This window comes from Haemorhous mexicanus, chromosome 13 (genome assembly GCF_027477595.1).
Source record: "Haemorhous mexicanus isolate bHaeMex1 chromosome 13, bHaeMex1.pri, whole genome shotgun sequence".
Lineage (NCBI taxonomy): Eukaryota > Metazoa > Chordata > Aves > Passeriformes > Fringillidae > Haemorhous > Haemorhous mexicanus.
Window position 1 is genome coordinate 108,248 of NC_082353.1, and position 17,647 is coordinate 125,894.

General features: G+C 37.0%; 1 protein-coding gene across 2 annotated transcripts in view; it reads right to left on the reverse strand.

The window, feature by feature from the left end:
• Window positions 1-17,647, reverse strand: part of ITGA9 (integrin subunit alpha 9) — a 245,290-nt gene that overhangs the window by 52,101 nt on the left and 175,542 nt on the right. For both annotated transcript variants that reach the window (XM_059857962.1, XM_059857961.1), the window contains exons 22-23: window positions 16,931-17,039; window positions 12,719-12,826 (exon numbers count right to left, since the gene is read on the reverse strand). In XM_059857962.1, coding sequence (XP_059713945.1) covers window positions 12,719-12,826; window positions 16,931-17,039 — 217 coding nt within the window. The remainder of the gene's footprint in view (window positions 1-12,718; window positions 12,827-16,930; window positions 17,040-17,647) is intronic.

Below are 17,647 nucleotides of genomic sequence, written 5' to 3' on the forward strand. Positions count from 1 at the left end.
TTTATTCATGAAAGTTTAAATTACAGATGTCATTAGACTTATGCAAGAGATACAGGAAGAACAGTACAAGTTTCTGTACTACACAAGCTTTTGGCATACTTCCTAAATAGTCCTGATTTATATCTTGTAAAAGTATGGTGTAAAAATGAGCCAAAACAGAAATGTCTCACAAGACTGAAAGTAATTGTCTAGCATGAAGCAACTTAAACCTGGTCCTTTCTACTTGAAGTTACTATCTTTTCTTAAACTGAAGATTGGCATCATTTTTAAAACACTTCAGCTAAAATAGAGAAAGGCACCTCCAGAGGATCAGCTCTGAACTTGGAAATACCTTTTCCTCTCTGCCAACCACACAGCAATCCTATATGAGGTGGATTATAAATTCAGTGTTACAGTCCATATTAGGGGGGAAACATGCAAGAACTAAGCATCCTGTTACCTGCACTGCTCTGGAACAGACTGTCAGGTCACCTATACTCTGTTTTAGCAGCCAAAGTCAGCGGCTACTTCCTAGAAGGCAGACACTGCTATTTGGCCAGCAGAATTTGGGGGAATACAACAAGGCAGAAATTAGATTACACTCATATGTGTACCTGTGATCAATCAGCATGTACTGACAGGCAGCAGGCAGGAAAGGATGCAAGGCAGCTGAGCAGAAATTCATTTCTTTTGGCACTCTTGGAAGCCACAGAGCCACAAAATGAGCAAAAAATTAACAAAAAATTCTAAGTGGATGGATCATGCTAAGGCAGAAGCAAATCCATCCTTTTTAAAGGACTAGCCACAGTGGATTTGGTGGGATATTTTTTAGGGTTTTTGATTTGTTTGTTTTGTTAGGATGACTGTTAGACACATATTTCACATCATGTTATTTTCAATTGTTACATGCATAAGGGTTCAGTAAACCAGCCAGAAAAAACTTGTGGCAACTTTTCAATAAACTTTTTTTTTTTCAATTACATATTCATCTGTAGAAAGACAACTAGTTAAATAAAATCTTAGCACAAAACTGTTTGCATTATGCTGAGACTGAACTGCATCTCTGAAATACAAATCATGATTTGTATTGTGAGCCTCATTGTGAGTTTCTTCTTGTTCAAACATGATGCTATCCCAGACACCTTGTGGTACACAGACAAGGAAATTTCTGGTCAAATGTTTACAACTTATAGATGCAAGAACTGTACAAGTCCTTGAAATGCAGTAGGAAGGAAGCCAGGCTTTTCATCAGACTTAGAGTTTCAGGGTACCTGGCATTCCAGAGCTTTTAGAAAATTTCCATTTCACCATTTCTCAGCAGCCTATAAATAGAAAAAGATCACCTGAGTGATCTTCCCAGGATCCGGTATCCAACATCTTACAGAAACAGCAGAAGGGACTTTTTTTAGCAATGCATAGGATGTGGAAAGAGATGTGCACAGCTTTTGTAAGCAGTGCAAGAACTGTACAGAAGCCACAGAGAAATGTCAATATCTAACTCCTAACAATTAACAACTGGGGCAGGGAACAAGAGGCACAAAAGGTAGGCTCTCTTAAATCCTACATTATGACTACAGATTGGGAAATAAAAACCTTTCCCAAGAGAGGTACCAAGTAGAAGTAGCCCTGCTGCCTTCCAAAAAGGGATATCCAAGGAGCTTTGTTGGAGCTGTCTCTGCTGAAGGTTGTTTCATTATGTTTTCCAGAAACTACTTATTAAGTCCTGAATAAAATAATTTGCAGTCTGGTGCACTGGTCTGATGCCTACAGATAAATCTGTACTGGAAGTGTACCTAAAATCTCTACCCAGAAGAGGTAGACAAAGTCCATGTTATCATGGACCATGTTACATAAAGTAGGCCAAAGAAAAAAGTAAACCAGGCCAACTGCATAGCATCTTCAGCACCTATGCCCATATTACACATTTTTCTAACCTGCTCTGAGTCTGGTCCCGTGGTCTGAATGTGCTGCAGCCACAAATTAATGGCTGACCTAGCAGATTTCATTGAACAGCTTTACATTGCAGGAAAAAAAGTCTAATTACAAAGATCTTAAATTATTTTTTACTTTTTCTTCTTCTCTATATTCAGTGGTCTATGTCATCACATACAGTCTAGACTACCACACATATCATGAGTTTTTTGGGGGTAACAGTGTAAAATTTTTGTAACACGGAGGTAAGTATTACTAATTACTGATCCTAGCCTTCAACTCCTGGAAAACATTTCTAATTTTAAAAAATACATTTTTTGCAAAGAAATTACATTTTCAGAATTCCAAATCTAAACTGAAAAATTTGTAAGGGGGTGGCTGTCTGTTGGAAATCCAAACATTTTATAAAATCCTTTCACACAGATTTGATATATCTGTTGTATGTCATTTTCATTACTAGAATGAAGCATGCTTTCACTATCTTGAATGTCTTTGACCTTCACATGAGGCAAAGCAATATTGAGCAAAAGTAAAATCTTCCCACAGAAGTTTTTACCGACAGTCATTTCTTTTTACCATGATTGGGATGTTCCCATTCTCTAGCAATGTCTTGTCTTAGGCTGCAAAACACTTAACATCAATACACACATCATGTTTTTTCTAGTTTTCACCTCAATTTCAAAGGCACTTTTCTCAAACTGCTCAGCCCCAGTGTAAATAAAGGTTAAAAAATTATTCTGATATTCTCACTGTGGAATATCAGAGTGATTAATGCAGTAGCACAGCCTGCACTCAGATATCACATGCATTCTTGGACACCACTGGATGTCAGAATAGCCTTCGACATTTCTCCATAACAACACATTATTGTCAGGTGCCTCACTTAGACATCTGTGGCACTTGAAAATCATGATCTTTCATACCGTTTTTAGTGGCCATCCAAAATCTGAGGGACTCATTCCAGAATATGTGTGTGTGCATGTGTGTCTGTGTGTCTGTGTATATACATATATATATGTGTGTGTGTGTGTGTGTGCGTGCGTGTGTGTGTGTGTATGTGTGTGTGTATTTGTGTGTGTGTGTGCATGTGTATATATGTGTGTGTATATATATGTGTGTGTATATGTATATGTGTAGTCTCCTATTGTATTCAACCCATATACATGTAACAAGCATAAATGTTAGAAGATACAAGCCAGAACATTTGTACTACACAGACTGTAAATGGCATCTTGCATAACAGGCCTTTACCTGTCACAATAACTCTGCAAAGGCTAATAATATTATTAATCTGTCGTTATGCAGAACAGCAGACAATCCCTCATACTGCCTCTACCCACATTGTTCTGTCATGTTATGATTCTATAAATGATCACACACTCATTCAGAGATCAGTTAGTCTCCAGCTTTGTTAATTTACTGTAAATTGCTCTCCCCGTGAAAATCCTATGAACATGCTTGAAAGGCGTTTAAATAGGACCACCTGTACAACAGGTTACTCTGCCAACATTTTGTTGTCAGCACAAACCACTAAATTTCTCAGAGATAAGATATAACCACCAGAGAAAGCATACATGTTATTTCATGCTTTTAGAATGCTCTATCTGAACAAGAAAGAAATTACTGCAAGATGACTTAAATGTATTCTGAATACTTGAATCTGTATTACTTTTTTCCTATTACTTTATAGGTGGAGCAGAGGCAAACCCACAAAGTGGAAATGGTTTTTCATCATGTAAGATTACACCACTCTTGACAAAAAGTGGCAGGAGGACATTTCAGAGTGTAACAGCTGTATGTAAAACATAACATGTACACTCCACACACATCACATCCTAAAAAGCCTGTAGGATTTTTAATAGGGCTGTATGAGAATACCATGTTGAATTTATTGCATACATAGGGATCATCAGCTCTGACTTTCCCTGCATGGTGTAGGGATTTATGAGAGTACTTGGGCCTTGTTTGCAGCTCCAAGAAGGAAGTACTAGTGCAAAGGGGAAAAAAACACCACACATTTTCCCAGAAACACAGAGAATAACTAAGAGCTGCCCATGAAGCCAAGTCACCTGGGAGTGGTTGGAGTTTCTAGGAGAAATAATATAGCTGTTGCCTCAGCACATACCTGTTCTGCTATCATCTCTGTTTTCTACCTTCAGGGCACTTGCAGCATCATCTCTGCCCATCTGTAGCTACTCTCAGAACATGGCAATTTCTAGCAAGCCTTTGCGGCCTTTCAGAAATTGCTGCAGTTTAGCAAACTTTTAGCAAACAGTTCAAGAGTTTAAGCCACATTACCTGTAACATAAATTTCACAGGTGAACTGAAAGCCAGTGGCCCCTTCCAGATTTATCCTCAACCCATTAACGTGCATCATAGGCAAGACCTCCCATTTTTCCAGGGCCCTGCATCCAGCACAAAATGTCAGCTTGGGAGAAGGAAATTAAATACAATTTAAAAATGGGCTGGACAGGACAGTTGAGGACAAAGCACCAAGTGTTGAGGACCAAGTGGATATTAGCAGCTGATGTGGGGTTAAGTATGTGCAAATGATAGGAATCTCTTGGAAGAATGAGAAAGAAAATCAGGAGGAAAACTGGCTGTTGCTTCCAACAAAGCATTATGTACAATCTCCCTGTTACACTGCTGTGTATATGAAGCCAAGGGCTACTCCTGTATTTACTGACTGACATTTCACAAAAAAAAATGTGCAAGCAATAGTATCTTCAGCTCATTACTAATATGAAGATACAAAAATGTACCGTCAGCTCATTACTAATACTAGCAACACTAGATTTCCACTAATGCAAAAGAATTCATTAAAATCTGAACACCGACTGGCGTGACCACACCATCCCAAAAAACTTCATTTCCTCTCAAACCACGACATTGATATTGAAAACTTAAGGTTTCCACGCTCTTCCAGTAAGTCTGGGATTCCCCTCTTCAGCTAACACATCAGTAGTTGTGGAGGAGGGCCTGGAAGTCAGTAGAACTAAGCTGATACAAAGCAAGGTGGAAGGTGTAATCCAGACATGAGTTCATGTGGTAAAATTAAACCCACATCCAACCTCAGAAAAAGTGTGAGCAAGTGTGGGCAAGTTTAGGGAAAACATCATAAGACACAAGATATTTGGAACAGCAATTTTACTTTCAGGAAACATGCTCAAGGTCAGAACATAGGCCAGTCATTTCACAAAAGTTTTAGCATTGTTCAAGTCTGTAATGGATGCCTTTCTCATCATCCCTGGGCCATTCTAACTCCAAAGGACTAGGAGTTTGGCTGTGGTCTGGCAGAGAGTTTTTACATATTTTCTCCTGTATGTTTTTTTTAAACTGATTTATTTATGTATGAATAACTAAGCACTGGTTCAAGTTTTCAAACTTGAAAAATAAATAACAGATGTGTTTGTCTGTCTTTGTTGCTAACCGTAACACATCCTTCCTAGTATTAGGGGAAAAATGTATGCAAGTATTCTGATTCAAAGATACTGATTCACCCTTTATTAAGTGAATGAATAATTGATAAGCAGGGTTAATGTAACATGTCACACTGAGAAAAAAAGGGAACTGACAAGAAATTCCAGACAAGGTCAGACTCAACAGTAGACAAACAAGTTATGTAAATATGTTATCTGACTACTTGCACCATATGCCAAGAATGTTTAATATTCACAGATAATGAAATACGATTGAATCAGAGCAGTCTTGTTGATTCGGGCAATAAATTTAAGAGCCACTGAAACAACAGTAAGTAATTTCAAAAATTAACCCAGTTTACACAACTCTTGAAAGATTTCAACTAAAAATAGCAATGATGGCATGGAAAGCCATTAGTCCACAGATCCAATAAGTAGCCTTACAAGGCCATGAGAAGAGGCAAGTGGAAACAAAGTGGAGATGTTAAAGCATTAAATCAGCTTAGAGGGGGAGTAAACCACAGCTCTGGCTTCTGCTCCTCTAGACTACAGGAGAATGCACCAGATTCATATTTGGCATAAATCATGCTAACCTGACCGGAATGCCTTTAGATGTTTTTCTGATGCACTTAATATATGGCTTAATTAAATAATCAGGTTTAGATAAGCATGATTCTTGCAACATTGGCCTGGTCTTGGCCCTACAGCCTGATTGCACATACTTAGCAAAAATTTTTAGAAGTACTGTTCTCAAGAACTAGTGATTCCTACCCAGTTTTGTGACAAAAGCAAAGATCTTCTCATATAAAGTTCCTGACTTAGAAGATTCTTTCCTAGACACAGCTGTACATGCCACATGTACACAGTAAGAAGAAAATCTGACCACTTGGTATGAGTTAACTCTGAGGTCCTCAGAAGGTTCAGGCCTAGGAATGAATGACCACCACCTTACACAAAAATCAGCTTACCACTAACATTCATGTGCTCCCTATATTGGCCTCTAGCAGATGAAACCCAAGAAAGGGTCACTGAGAAGTACTTTTCCTCTCCCTATGACGAACTGTGAAATACTCAACCAGCATATGAGGCAATAAATAATTCTCAGGATATGTCTCTATTTTAAAAGCCCCTGAGATGACTTGGCATTTGATGTTCCTTCAGCTAGGTTCTATCTGTCTATATAGTACATTCTTTTCTGTATTAAACACAAATAAGCTCATGTTTGTTCTTGACCTAATTGTTAGACTTTCTCTATGCGCTGTGTTGATGTAAGGATGAGGAGCTCTGAAGACTGTGCAGGTAAGTACATTCCTTATACATCCCCTCAAACAACTCCTGTGTTTTGTTTCACTAAAGCAGACTTTTGAATGTATCAGAAAAGTGTCTAAGATCTAAACTCTCTGTAGAAGCAGTGGAAAAAGGTAGGACTTACAAGGGGATGATTTTCCTTATCTATTGTAGACAACTGAAGACTAAATGGGTCATTTTCATCCAAAAAAACCTCTTGAGGGGTGGAGGAGATATAAAGTTAAGCAGATGTAATTTGTTTCCAAGACATCCTCACAGTTTCCTCCAAGAAATGGTGTATTGATACTTTTGATACCATCTGGTACCTTGCATAAGATTGGAATGATGTACTTTCAAAGCCAGAAGATAGATCCAACACAAGATGCTTATTTTCACTCTGATACATGAACAGGGAGGAAACCCTTCTGTCACCACATATACACAGATACCATTGTTTTAAATGCTTCCTTGGTTTTTTGCTTCCTTCATTTACACCACAAATCTTGCACTTTAGATAGAGAAGAGAAAAGCTAGTCTAAGAGTCAGGATTTAAAACAGAACTGTGTGTTAAAAGAATTTACCAAGCAGTTACTGCCTGAATTTCCTTCTTCATTGCTTTTGGTAGGAAAAGCTTTACCAATGGAAAAATGGTGAATTCTTACACTCACTCATTCAAAAGAAGAAAAAAAAAAAGGAAAAAAAAATTGTAGACTTTCTTTTCATTCAACAGGAAGAGCTTCCTTCTCTAGCTAGGAAGCTTACAAAAAAAACAACTATATATATTTTTTTCCACACCACAGTTAAACTCCTGATTACTACATGATTACTCATGGTAATCTGCCAAACTTCCTGCTTCCTTCATCATTCTGATAACAGATTATTTATATATCAATTCTATTTCACATCTTTCTTTATCTGAAATTTCTTTTTATCAAAACACAAATAAGCCATCTTTTTCAAAATTGGAATTCACATATTCAGCCAAAAAAATAGGACCTATGGGCTGTTCACAAAGTAGCAACAGTTTCAGCTGTCCGAAAATATCAATCAAACTGCCACTCATTTGAAAGGCCATGATTTTTTGGGGGGGACAGTGTTGTAAAATTTCAATACATATGTAATTTGACAAATTTTACTTTAGTTTAGAAGCTAATCATGAGCAGGCCACAATTGGACAACAATATCATGTTGCTGTGGCCTTATTTAATATATGGATCACAGTGGTTTTTCCCCATGTTTCAATGGCCTTGATTTCTATATGAGTAGACTTTACTGAAAGACAATTATTTTTTTACATTCAAAATGCCTTTTCCAAGAACATCCTCTTTAGATGTTAAAAAAAAAAAATCCACTGCTTATACAAATACCATAGTATTTTCATATCTAGAAGATTTGGTCAAAACAACTGGAAAATGCCAAAGAACTTGTTCAAATCTGATTTCACCTAAAGATTCCAACTAGGAAGTCACAGAAAACTTTTTTCAATGTTAAAAAGTTTTGCTCCATCTTCAAGGATGCATTCAGCAATGCACAAAAAGATTATTTTGAAACACTGGAAGTGCTGTGAGCTCTGATCAAGGCACAGCTCTTGTATTGTGATGCAGATGGCAAAAGTGCTGGGCTTTTTTAGATTCACTTTAAGGTCTTAACTCAGAAAAACATCTCAGCTTTATGGCTGGTGTCCTGGGGTGACTTTATGAGGCTTGTATCCCCATTAGTCTGTCAGCCAGAAATAAGTTTTGCACCTTTAAGACTCATTCCAGGAGCAAAGGAGAGGCAAGAAGTGTGGAGTTTGTCATCAGAAACTGCACTTGTTCCCCCACATTCTTCTCCTGAACTGTGTTGCCTGTGGACAGACAATGGGAGAGAGCTCTTCTTTGCTTTTTAGTTAGTTTTTAGCTGGACCAGAAACTAGTGGCCTGGTCTAACTGGCCCATTTAAGGTTGACTGGTTGAAAGGTTGTCCATTTAAGGGGTCAGGAGTCACAAGACTGAAGTTCAACCCATTTTTCCCTCTCTGTAAATAATTCTCAAGATCTAAGTTTAGAAGCCTAGGGAAAATCAGGGAAACTAGATGGTTTCTGTTTTATCAGTGGACATTGGCAAGTGCTTCTTCAGAGTTGCTTCTGTGCCTCTCTTTATTAATTGTTAGAGTAAGAGAACATAGTAATTTAAATATATTCTATCAATAGCAATTATGAAAACAGTAATTACTAGACTTAGACATCAAGAGTTACATGCAAGGAGGGAGCTTGACAAAAAACCAAGAACAGTATTTCTTTTCCTCTTCCTTTCAAATTCCCTTTTATATCATTGCCTAGATTGAAAACTCTTTCTGAAGAGACTGTCTTGCAACATATGCATTTTACTTTCCAACAAGATTCTTATCTCAGTGATGGTGATAATATGTTTTTTTATATCCTTGGTACTGATTCACCAAACAGGTTCTGCTTGATCCCTCCAGAGGAGGGAAGAGGATCATCCAGTTCAAACAGACAAATTTGGTTTGCAACTGTATTGTATTGTATTTACCTTCATAATTGTATTTACCTTCAATGAAAAGAAAATAAACCAGAAGGCAACAATCTGATCCAGTTCCATGAAGCTAGCACAAGAATAATCCTGAATACATCATTAAGTTATGAGCAGCTTCAGGAAATACCGTGGTTAATTTAGTAGGAACTCCCATAGTGAAAATCTTGACATTCCTAGAAAGCAGGTCCTTGGCTGTCAGCCAAGGTCTGGTAGTGCTTCCCTTGCCCTTGTGGAAATTACTGATCTTTCAGTTTAAAACCAAAAACATACACAAATATAATGAGCACTGTTTTTCTTCCTGGAAGAATAGATATCCAATGGCTTGAAGAGTGGAGACTATACCTTTATGTCAGGACTACCTTCTCTTCTTGTGTGAAGCTCTTCTATGTTATTATCTACACTATTCCATCACCACACTTTTACTAACAAGCTGAGGTATTTAATTTATTGTGTTTTTAACCTGGCTGGTTTTTAACCTTTGCAAGAAAGCTAATACAAAAATTCATAAAAACAAACAGGTACTAATTTGACTTAAGTGTTTCCAAAATATCATTTACCACTACAGAATGTGAGTATTTACTATGTAAAACCAATGTCAGAGGTGAAATTTCCTAGCTAAAATTATTTGAAAATTTCTAGTATCTTCTATTCATTAAAAATTAATAGGGAAGAAGGTCAATTGTTTTGGGTTTTTTTTTTTCCCCTTAGTTTTCTTAAAATTATCCATTTTTTTTTGTTTACTTCTGGCTTTTACTGTTGATTCATTCCCTTTGTATATTGGGGCTTTGTTGGGGGAAGTGCTGCAGAAACTGCAGTGCTGCTCCCAAGAATTGCATCTGAACATCACTAAGGCAGAACTACAAGTGTCAAAACTTGATCTGAATTTGTCTCAAAAAAAAAGTTAAAACAGTTTCTGGAATAAAGCCAAAAGCTCAGAATGGCAGGAACAGAGGAAGCATGAGGGCTGTCATTTCCTCTAAGACCAGCAGATAATACTTCCTATTATCACCTCCCAGAGATACAGACTGTTCCAGTGAGCCATATGTGACTGTCTTCCTGCTATTAATTTTTGTGCCTGAAAGACTAGCTCAATCAACACAATATGAGAGAGTTTGCTCCTGAAACTATCTTGTGTAGTTTATGTGTATGTGAGACAAACTCCAGTGTTTTAACTACGCAGTTTGACTCAAAAATTTCACTGCCTTACTGTGTATCAGAGAATGGCAATAGAATTACTAGCTTTAAGATACCATTACTAGCTTTAAAATACCAATTATTTAAAATACCAATACCAATTACTAGCTTTATGTCATCAAATCCCAAGTTCTGTATCAACAGTGTGTTTTACAGATAAATGACAATTCCTAATCATCTGTATTAATGACAGCTATTCTCAAAGTTTTGTCAACACTGACAGCTAGAATGGCTGGATTATAGGCATAGAGAAAATAATGACAGAAACACCTGCACTGTCTGAAAGGATTCTATTACCTTACTATCTTTATTGAAGTCTAGATTCTGGGAATAAGCAAAAGAAGCAAAACCTTGAAATATTTAATGATTATGCTTACAAAAATTGTCTTGGAGAAACAGCTGTTGTAAACCATTTTCTAAAGTTCATCTCCTTTTAGGTTTCCTTGTTTAATTAGATCTATTCTATGAAAAGTTGAAAAACTCCGTGATTTTAGTTCCCTTTTCAGTCAATAAAAACTCTCTGGGAGAGAGCAGTAGGAAAGAGAGTGAGATGCCTTCTCTGTTACAATAATTAGACTGGGGATACATTGGTTCTAGTAAGATTTGGGATACGTTGGTCCAGTGCCTGGCTCCAACACAATTTTCTTGTGTGAAGTCAAGCAAACCTTTTAGTGTTCCAATTATGTATCTGTAAAGCAAGGAAACCACTGTCCAGATGGGATTTTCTTGGCTCACATTTATTAACATGCTAGAGATATTTAGAAAGTCATGTAGGAGAATTCTACTGACTATATACCCAAAATCAATAGTCAAAATTACTGGAATGCCAGTGTGTGAGGCAGACATCTCTCATAAAAACATACCTGCCTACTACCTGCAAAGAGGTCTCACAAGAGCAGTTAACATTTCTACAAAAACAAGTTTCAAAGTACGATTCAGTAAAATAATGTGCAGAGCAATGCAATTTGTTTTTGGGGAAAAGCCATACAAACCCCACTAGCATTTATTACCACAGTGCTCAAGACCACACCACTCAGCTGGGACTTCCTTTATAGAGTGACTGACTTTAGAGGAGCTACCGACATTTGTGGAAATAAAATCCATCAGGAAGATTTCCACCTCTCTCTGCCTGCTGTGAACACACTCTCTCCTACAGCACACAGAGACCAGGGAACAAATAAAGAAACGGGTCATGATACTTTGGCAGGCAATGTGTCAAAGGAAAGGTGATCTTCTGCATATAAAGCTGGACTAAATAAACATTAGAAAGCAATGCCACAGAAAATTATACATATGCTGGAGAACTAATCAAGTCTGGTTGGTGAATTGACTCCATCTATGCACTACTATTGCTTCATACAATATTCCCACATGTTTCTCAGTCATTTTGTCTTTACTGCCCATCTATAAGCCATATCTATATTTACCTCATACCTTCCAACAGTAAATTCTTGGAAATCTGCTTAGAAAGATCATTCAGATCTATATTTACACATGTTCAGTGACACTGTTACCTACATAATAGGTAATACTTTTCAGCTAAAAGGCTAGAAAAGTAACCAACAACATGAAAGTATAATTCTTCCTTTCAATAATCCCAAAAAGCTGGTTTCATTTCACAAAGGCAGATTACTCTGAATTTCAGCAATAAATTTACCTCAGTATAACGTTTCCACCTTTTGGCCATCACAGTGCAAATGATGGTATTTTAGTGGTCTAACAAAGGTTTTGAAATAAATAAATACATATTAGAAATTAAATCTAAGAATTTGTCTACCACAGTTTATGTTGAATTTCTTTGAAATTGACACAAAATTATCTTTAGAAAAGCATTGTGTTGAAAGAAGAACTTTCTCTGTTATTTACATTTGTTAAAAGAACACTCAAAAAGAGCATATTATAACATGGACTATAGCAAAATAGGTATAGATTTTTTCTGTGGTTATTCAGACCTAGCTGATAACCACAGAAAAATACCCAGGGAATCTGAGTCAGCTTGATAAAGCATCCTACCGATATTACATCCACCATTTATTACTCCCTCAGTCAGGGAGAACTCATTAAGAGACAATCCTCTTTGCAGGTGTGACTTGTGGAAGTGTTCTCTGTATTTCCTTCAGCATCAGCCTGACCTAGTTTTACACAGCATTGTAAGAAACCAGGAACATACAACTAGTTGTCTTTGCCCTAGGTGAGGGAGAACAGCCAATAGCTGGAAGGGTTCAGCTACTTACGACTTGGCCACAGATGCAAAGAACCTTTGATTGCCTTAAAAAGTAACTGATTCATTGAGTTTTGGTGGACTTCTTTTGTTTTAGTCATCAGTAGCTCTCAGTGCCTCTCTGGGCTCAGAGTACATTGTAACATACTCACCATCATCTGCTGAATATGAAATATTTCAGCTCCAGTGGCAGAGAGGCGGTTTGGAATTGAAATATGAAGAAAAGCTCCAGGAAGAGTGCTCGGTCCAGCATTATAAACCTGTAAGAGAAAAATGAATACAAATAAAATTATATACTTGACTTCTCACAAATGGGAAACTACGATAGATTCGGAGCTGGGAGTACAGGTAAATTTGAAGAAACAAAAGTACTTTGCAGGTTTTTCAATGTCTTCAGACTAAGACTTCTTTTTGAAGTGTCAGAATGAAGTCAAAGGATTAGCTTACCTAACAGTCTTCAGCTCACATATCAAAGGAGAAGCAGCTTTGCAGGATAATTGCCAGCCATCAATACAAACAGTATATTTTATATAGAGAGACACTGCTAGTACACTGAATGTTTTGGTAATAAAATCTTGAAGGTTATAAGAAATATTACTCTCAGTTAACATTCTCATTTCCATCTGTTAACCACTGCATGATATTCTGAATATGTTTTCCTTATGGAGCAGAAGCCAAACAATTACTGTGACTACTGGACTGTGGGTTTTCTGAGTGAGTTGCCAAGAAATGCATGTGAACAACTTCCATTCAAGTTCTGGCATTTTCAATTAAATTACACTTTTAGAGGAAAATATTAGCTTTCTATCTCTCCCTGGCCCCCAAAATTTTAACAAAACCTTAAAGAATTTTCCATCCACCACTGATATGCATCCAGTGATAATTCCAAAACTTATGGAGTTTTGCTGAAGTGAAATAATGCATGAAAAAAAATTCAATTAAAGTAAGTTTTTATTTGTATCTACAGTTTTTATTAGGAAAAATATTTTCTGATTCTTTCTAACAACACAAATATAAATGCATTAAAAAACACTAAAGTAAAAACATGAAACCCATTACCATATTTATCCACACTGAGATACTACTGTGAAAAGATGTAACATGCAGTTGTTAATTGTGTAAAGTACAAATATTAGAACCAGTAAGTTTTCATTCTTCAAACACTGTTTATATTTGAATAAATGCCTGACTGAATAAACAGAACTGGTTTGCAATGCCAAATCCTCCTCACAAAAGCCCTGAGGCACCAGGCAGGGGGAGAAATCCCATTAAAATGCAGTATAATAAATGCTGCATGAAATACAAACATAGTGTTTTGTGTTAGACATTTTAAAAACTTTGATTATCTCACTAACATCAGATATGAGTTATTGCAGAAAAGGCATTTTCTGTTTCCTTGTTCATATTTGATCTAGTAGAGATTTTCACATATAAAAACTGCTATAAAGGCCCATATTTTTATAACTCATCTCTTTTGTAACTCTTTTTGATTATGAAACTATTATTTTTTTCCATCTGGAAAATTTAAATATTTGGCAGGAAATAATTAAGCAAAGAGTGATACAAAGAATGCTTTGCCTATTGTGAAACTATCTTTTCTCTCTGATACACACAGTTAGAAGGTTTACCCCATTATTGTGGGGTAGCAGATGTGTGACTTGTTATGGTATAATTTTCTACTTCTGTATGGAAAAAAATATTACTATTGCAACTGCTAAGTGTGTGCATGAGAGACAAGAGCATTTGGCAGGACAAACGGTGGTACTGCCAATACATAGATGCTCTCTTCCTTCCCTGTTATCACTTTACTTTACTGAAAATATCTAGTTAAAACATCAGTGCATCCATTCTTCATCTGGATTAACCAATCACTGGGTATGAGGAGGAGGAAGGGAAGAAGACCTACAAACTCCCAAGAAGGAAACCAGAATCACAAGAATTAATAGCCTGGTTCACAAAAGCTTTTATGTCCTGAAATCCTCCTTTCAGTCCTTCAATAAATAGCTAAGGGCACTGTATGACAGTGGGGGCTTAATTGCTGTGGATCGCAATCTGTCCATGGAGGCAGACATATTATTGTTATAACCTGAGTTTTCGGCCTAGGAAAACAGAAAGAAAAAAGACAAAACACTATTTTTCACAATAAATGAACCTACCATTGCATGCCTTATCATTCCCTAGTCCCATCTAGTGGTTGAAAAGGATTTGTAGGGCTTGTAATAGATGCAGTTACAGCAGTGAGACACAACACCAGTTAATGTTGGCCACATCACAAGAGTTTCTTATAATAATCCATCCATATATTTTGCCACATCAGGAACCCATCTAACTGTCTTGTGAAGTGTAATATATAAGTAATACTTGAATAATGCTGAGATGCTATGAGGTATTTATTGAAAGCTTCTCACACCTGTCTTTTTATGACGCTGTTGAGTCAGGGACGAAAAGAAGACTCCAGTCTTCAGGTGGATCAGAAGGCAAAAGCATTTAAGGAAAGTAGTGGGTCTTTTTATAATGTGACTTGCTAAGGTGATACTTGATTGGTCTCAAAGTAGAAACATCTCATACCATTGGTGACTATGAATAGCACACTGGAAAACCCTATCTATAAACAATGGTTACAGAAAGAGAGATAATAATTTTTTGAATTCTTTTGTCTAAGTTTCCCACAGCTTCTAAACAGCTTCCCAGGATTTTCCTGGGAGAACCATGTCTCTCTGTGTTCAGAGCATATGTAATTACTACATGTAGTGTCCTTATCTCTTCCCTATACTGTACTGTTATCAGTAGTGCTATAAATATTTTCATGCTGGGGCATTCAGCAAGCCTGAATCCCTAGCATAGATATGTGTTTGTTCTCTCAGATAAAGGGTGCTCACTTCTTTGCTCAATGACCATGCCACTAAAAAGAATTACTCCTCCACTTTTAACCTGTGGCTTCATCCAAGATGTATCACTTGAGTAATTAGGGCTCTTTACCCAGCATGTGAAAAAAGGTGAAAGAGAAACAAACGGTAGGAGCTTTTTTCCCTGTGGAAGTGAGTTGCCATGTTTGCAATTCCTGTCATAATATATTCAGATAAAGGACATATACCATCCCTGCACACTCTAAATATGGTATCCAATCAAGAATGCATTGTACAGCATTGTAGTGGGATGCTCTGCCTGAGTGGAGGTAAAACAGTTCAAACTAAACCCTATTTGTGAAAGTTACCCATGATGGATGGAGAAGGGTAGTCATGCTAACTTTGGTGTTAAAGACTGCAGAGGCTTGTGAGAAATGGATTTGTAAGGGATTCTCAAAACCTGACAGAAAGCTCATACAGTGCTGACTTAGGAAGGCCAGGGAATAGAGATAACATTGTTGAGAGAGAGATTGAACTAGAAACAAGTTTCAACAAGTTTCAAAATATGGTTTTCCAAAACAAACAGATATTTTAGAGAACTGAAACTATGAAAGATGCACTGTAGCACCTCACCACATGAGGTGAAAATATAGGTGATTGGTGTTAGAAGTATTAGCAGCATTGTGTGGCTAAAGCTAATAGGCTGAAGAACATTTATAAGGTATTCTAACCAAAAAATAGGTTGGCTTCTGATTTAATGACTTTGAGTTTTACATCTCTTATGTCTCACCCTTCAACAAGACTGGTAAGGGAATAAAATCTTTTAAAACACCTCTCAGTTGCCCTGTCTCTGAAAAGCAGGGACTACCAAAAGAGACTGACTCATCAATCCCAAAATTAAACATTCAGACAGCATTTTTCCTGACAAAAACTGGTACCAGTGAGGATGTGACAGGCAATGTTCCTGATAAAGGAATCAACAAGTGATAGGATAGATAACTTGTCTAAAGCTGCTGAGCTGGCACAGCTAGCCTAGAAACACATGAGTGACAGTTAATCACTTTATAGCATAAAAGCTCAGTCCCACCTTTTATCAGCATGGACTTCTAACACACCACTTCCAGGACAGAGTCTGGAGATTCTTCCCTTGAGTGGAGATGTCTCTCAAGTTTCTCCTTGAGGCTGAGCAAAAGAGATTTGCCCACAGTTGTTGGTATGAGCGAGTACACCTATATAACCTTCAGTTAAAAACTGTTGAATCCAATTGAGGCTAGGATTGGATTCAGTTGTACCTAGATTCCTCTCTGAGAAGAAGTTTAGAAAGCAAGGGAGTCCTTTCTGACTCTCATAACTCAACAAGAGGGTCCTCTTTACAAACCTTGTCCGAAGCTTCCATTCTTCCCATGGCTGTGATGCAAAATCATGCACAAAAGCCCTTAACACACTCAGAATAAAATAGATATAAAACAAAAATGTGCTGTCAATCAGGAAAGCAGTCAAAATAAGGATGAGTTTTACCTGCAGTGTGAAGTTGAGAGACTGGAAAAGACATTCATGGTTTTCCAATTGAACAAAGTTGGAAGCTGCCACAGAATCACCATAGAAAAATGAAGTAGGGAAGACTTCTCTGCAAGACCAAGATACAAATTTAGTAAGCTGAATTTGTGACCAAAATGAAATATATTTGTGTCTAGCTGAATTGGACCCCTTGCTTTCTAGTCATGTGAAATGGACCATTTTACATTAATCTATTTTTTGTGATTTGATTTCCTTTTGGCAACATTAGACTACACAAGCAGCATCTCAACTGACATGGGTTAGCATCCCACCAAAGAAGCAGACTTCTTTTGATTACTTATCCTTTTTTCTCCTTTCCCATCACAAATCCTCCTCTCTGGAGTCCCCTGGCATGGTTGATTTGCTCAAGTCCTGTAGTTTGGATTAACACGGGAAATCATTGCACTACCAAGTTAATCTGAAGAAACAGTATCTAAGAGGAATACTTTAAGTTGCATATTCACTAAAGTAATCTTTCAATTTTATTTAACATTTACATAGCATTTCTGGAATAAACAGTTAATTACCTAAGTTTTACTACCTTTATTATTAAGCAGATGATTAAATGAAAGATTAGAGGGGGATAACCTGCTTTCAATGAGAGTAGAGCAGTTCAAGTTTCCTAAACCACTCTTATCATCTAATCACACAGTAAAATGCAGTAGGATTTTATCAGAA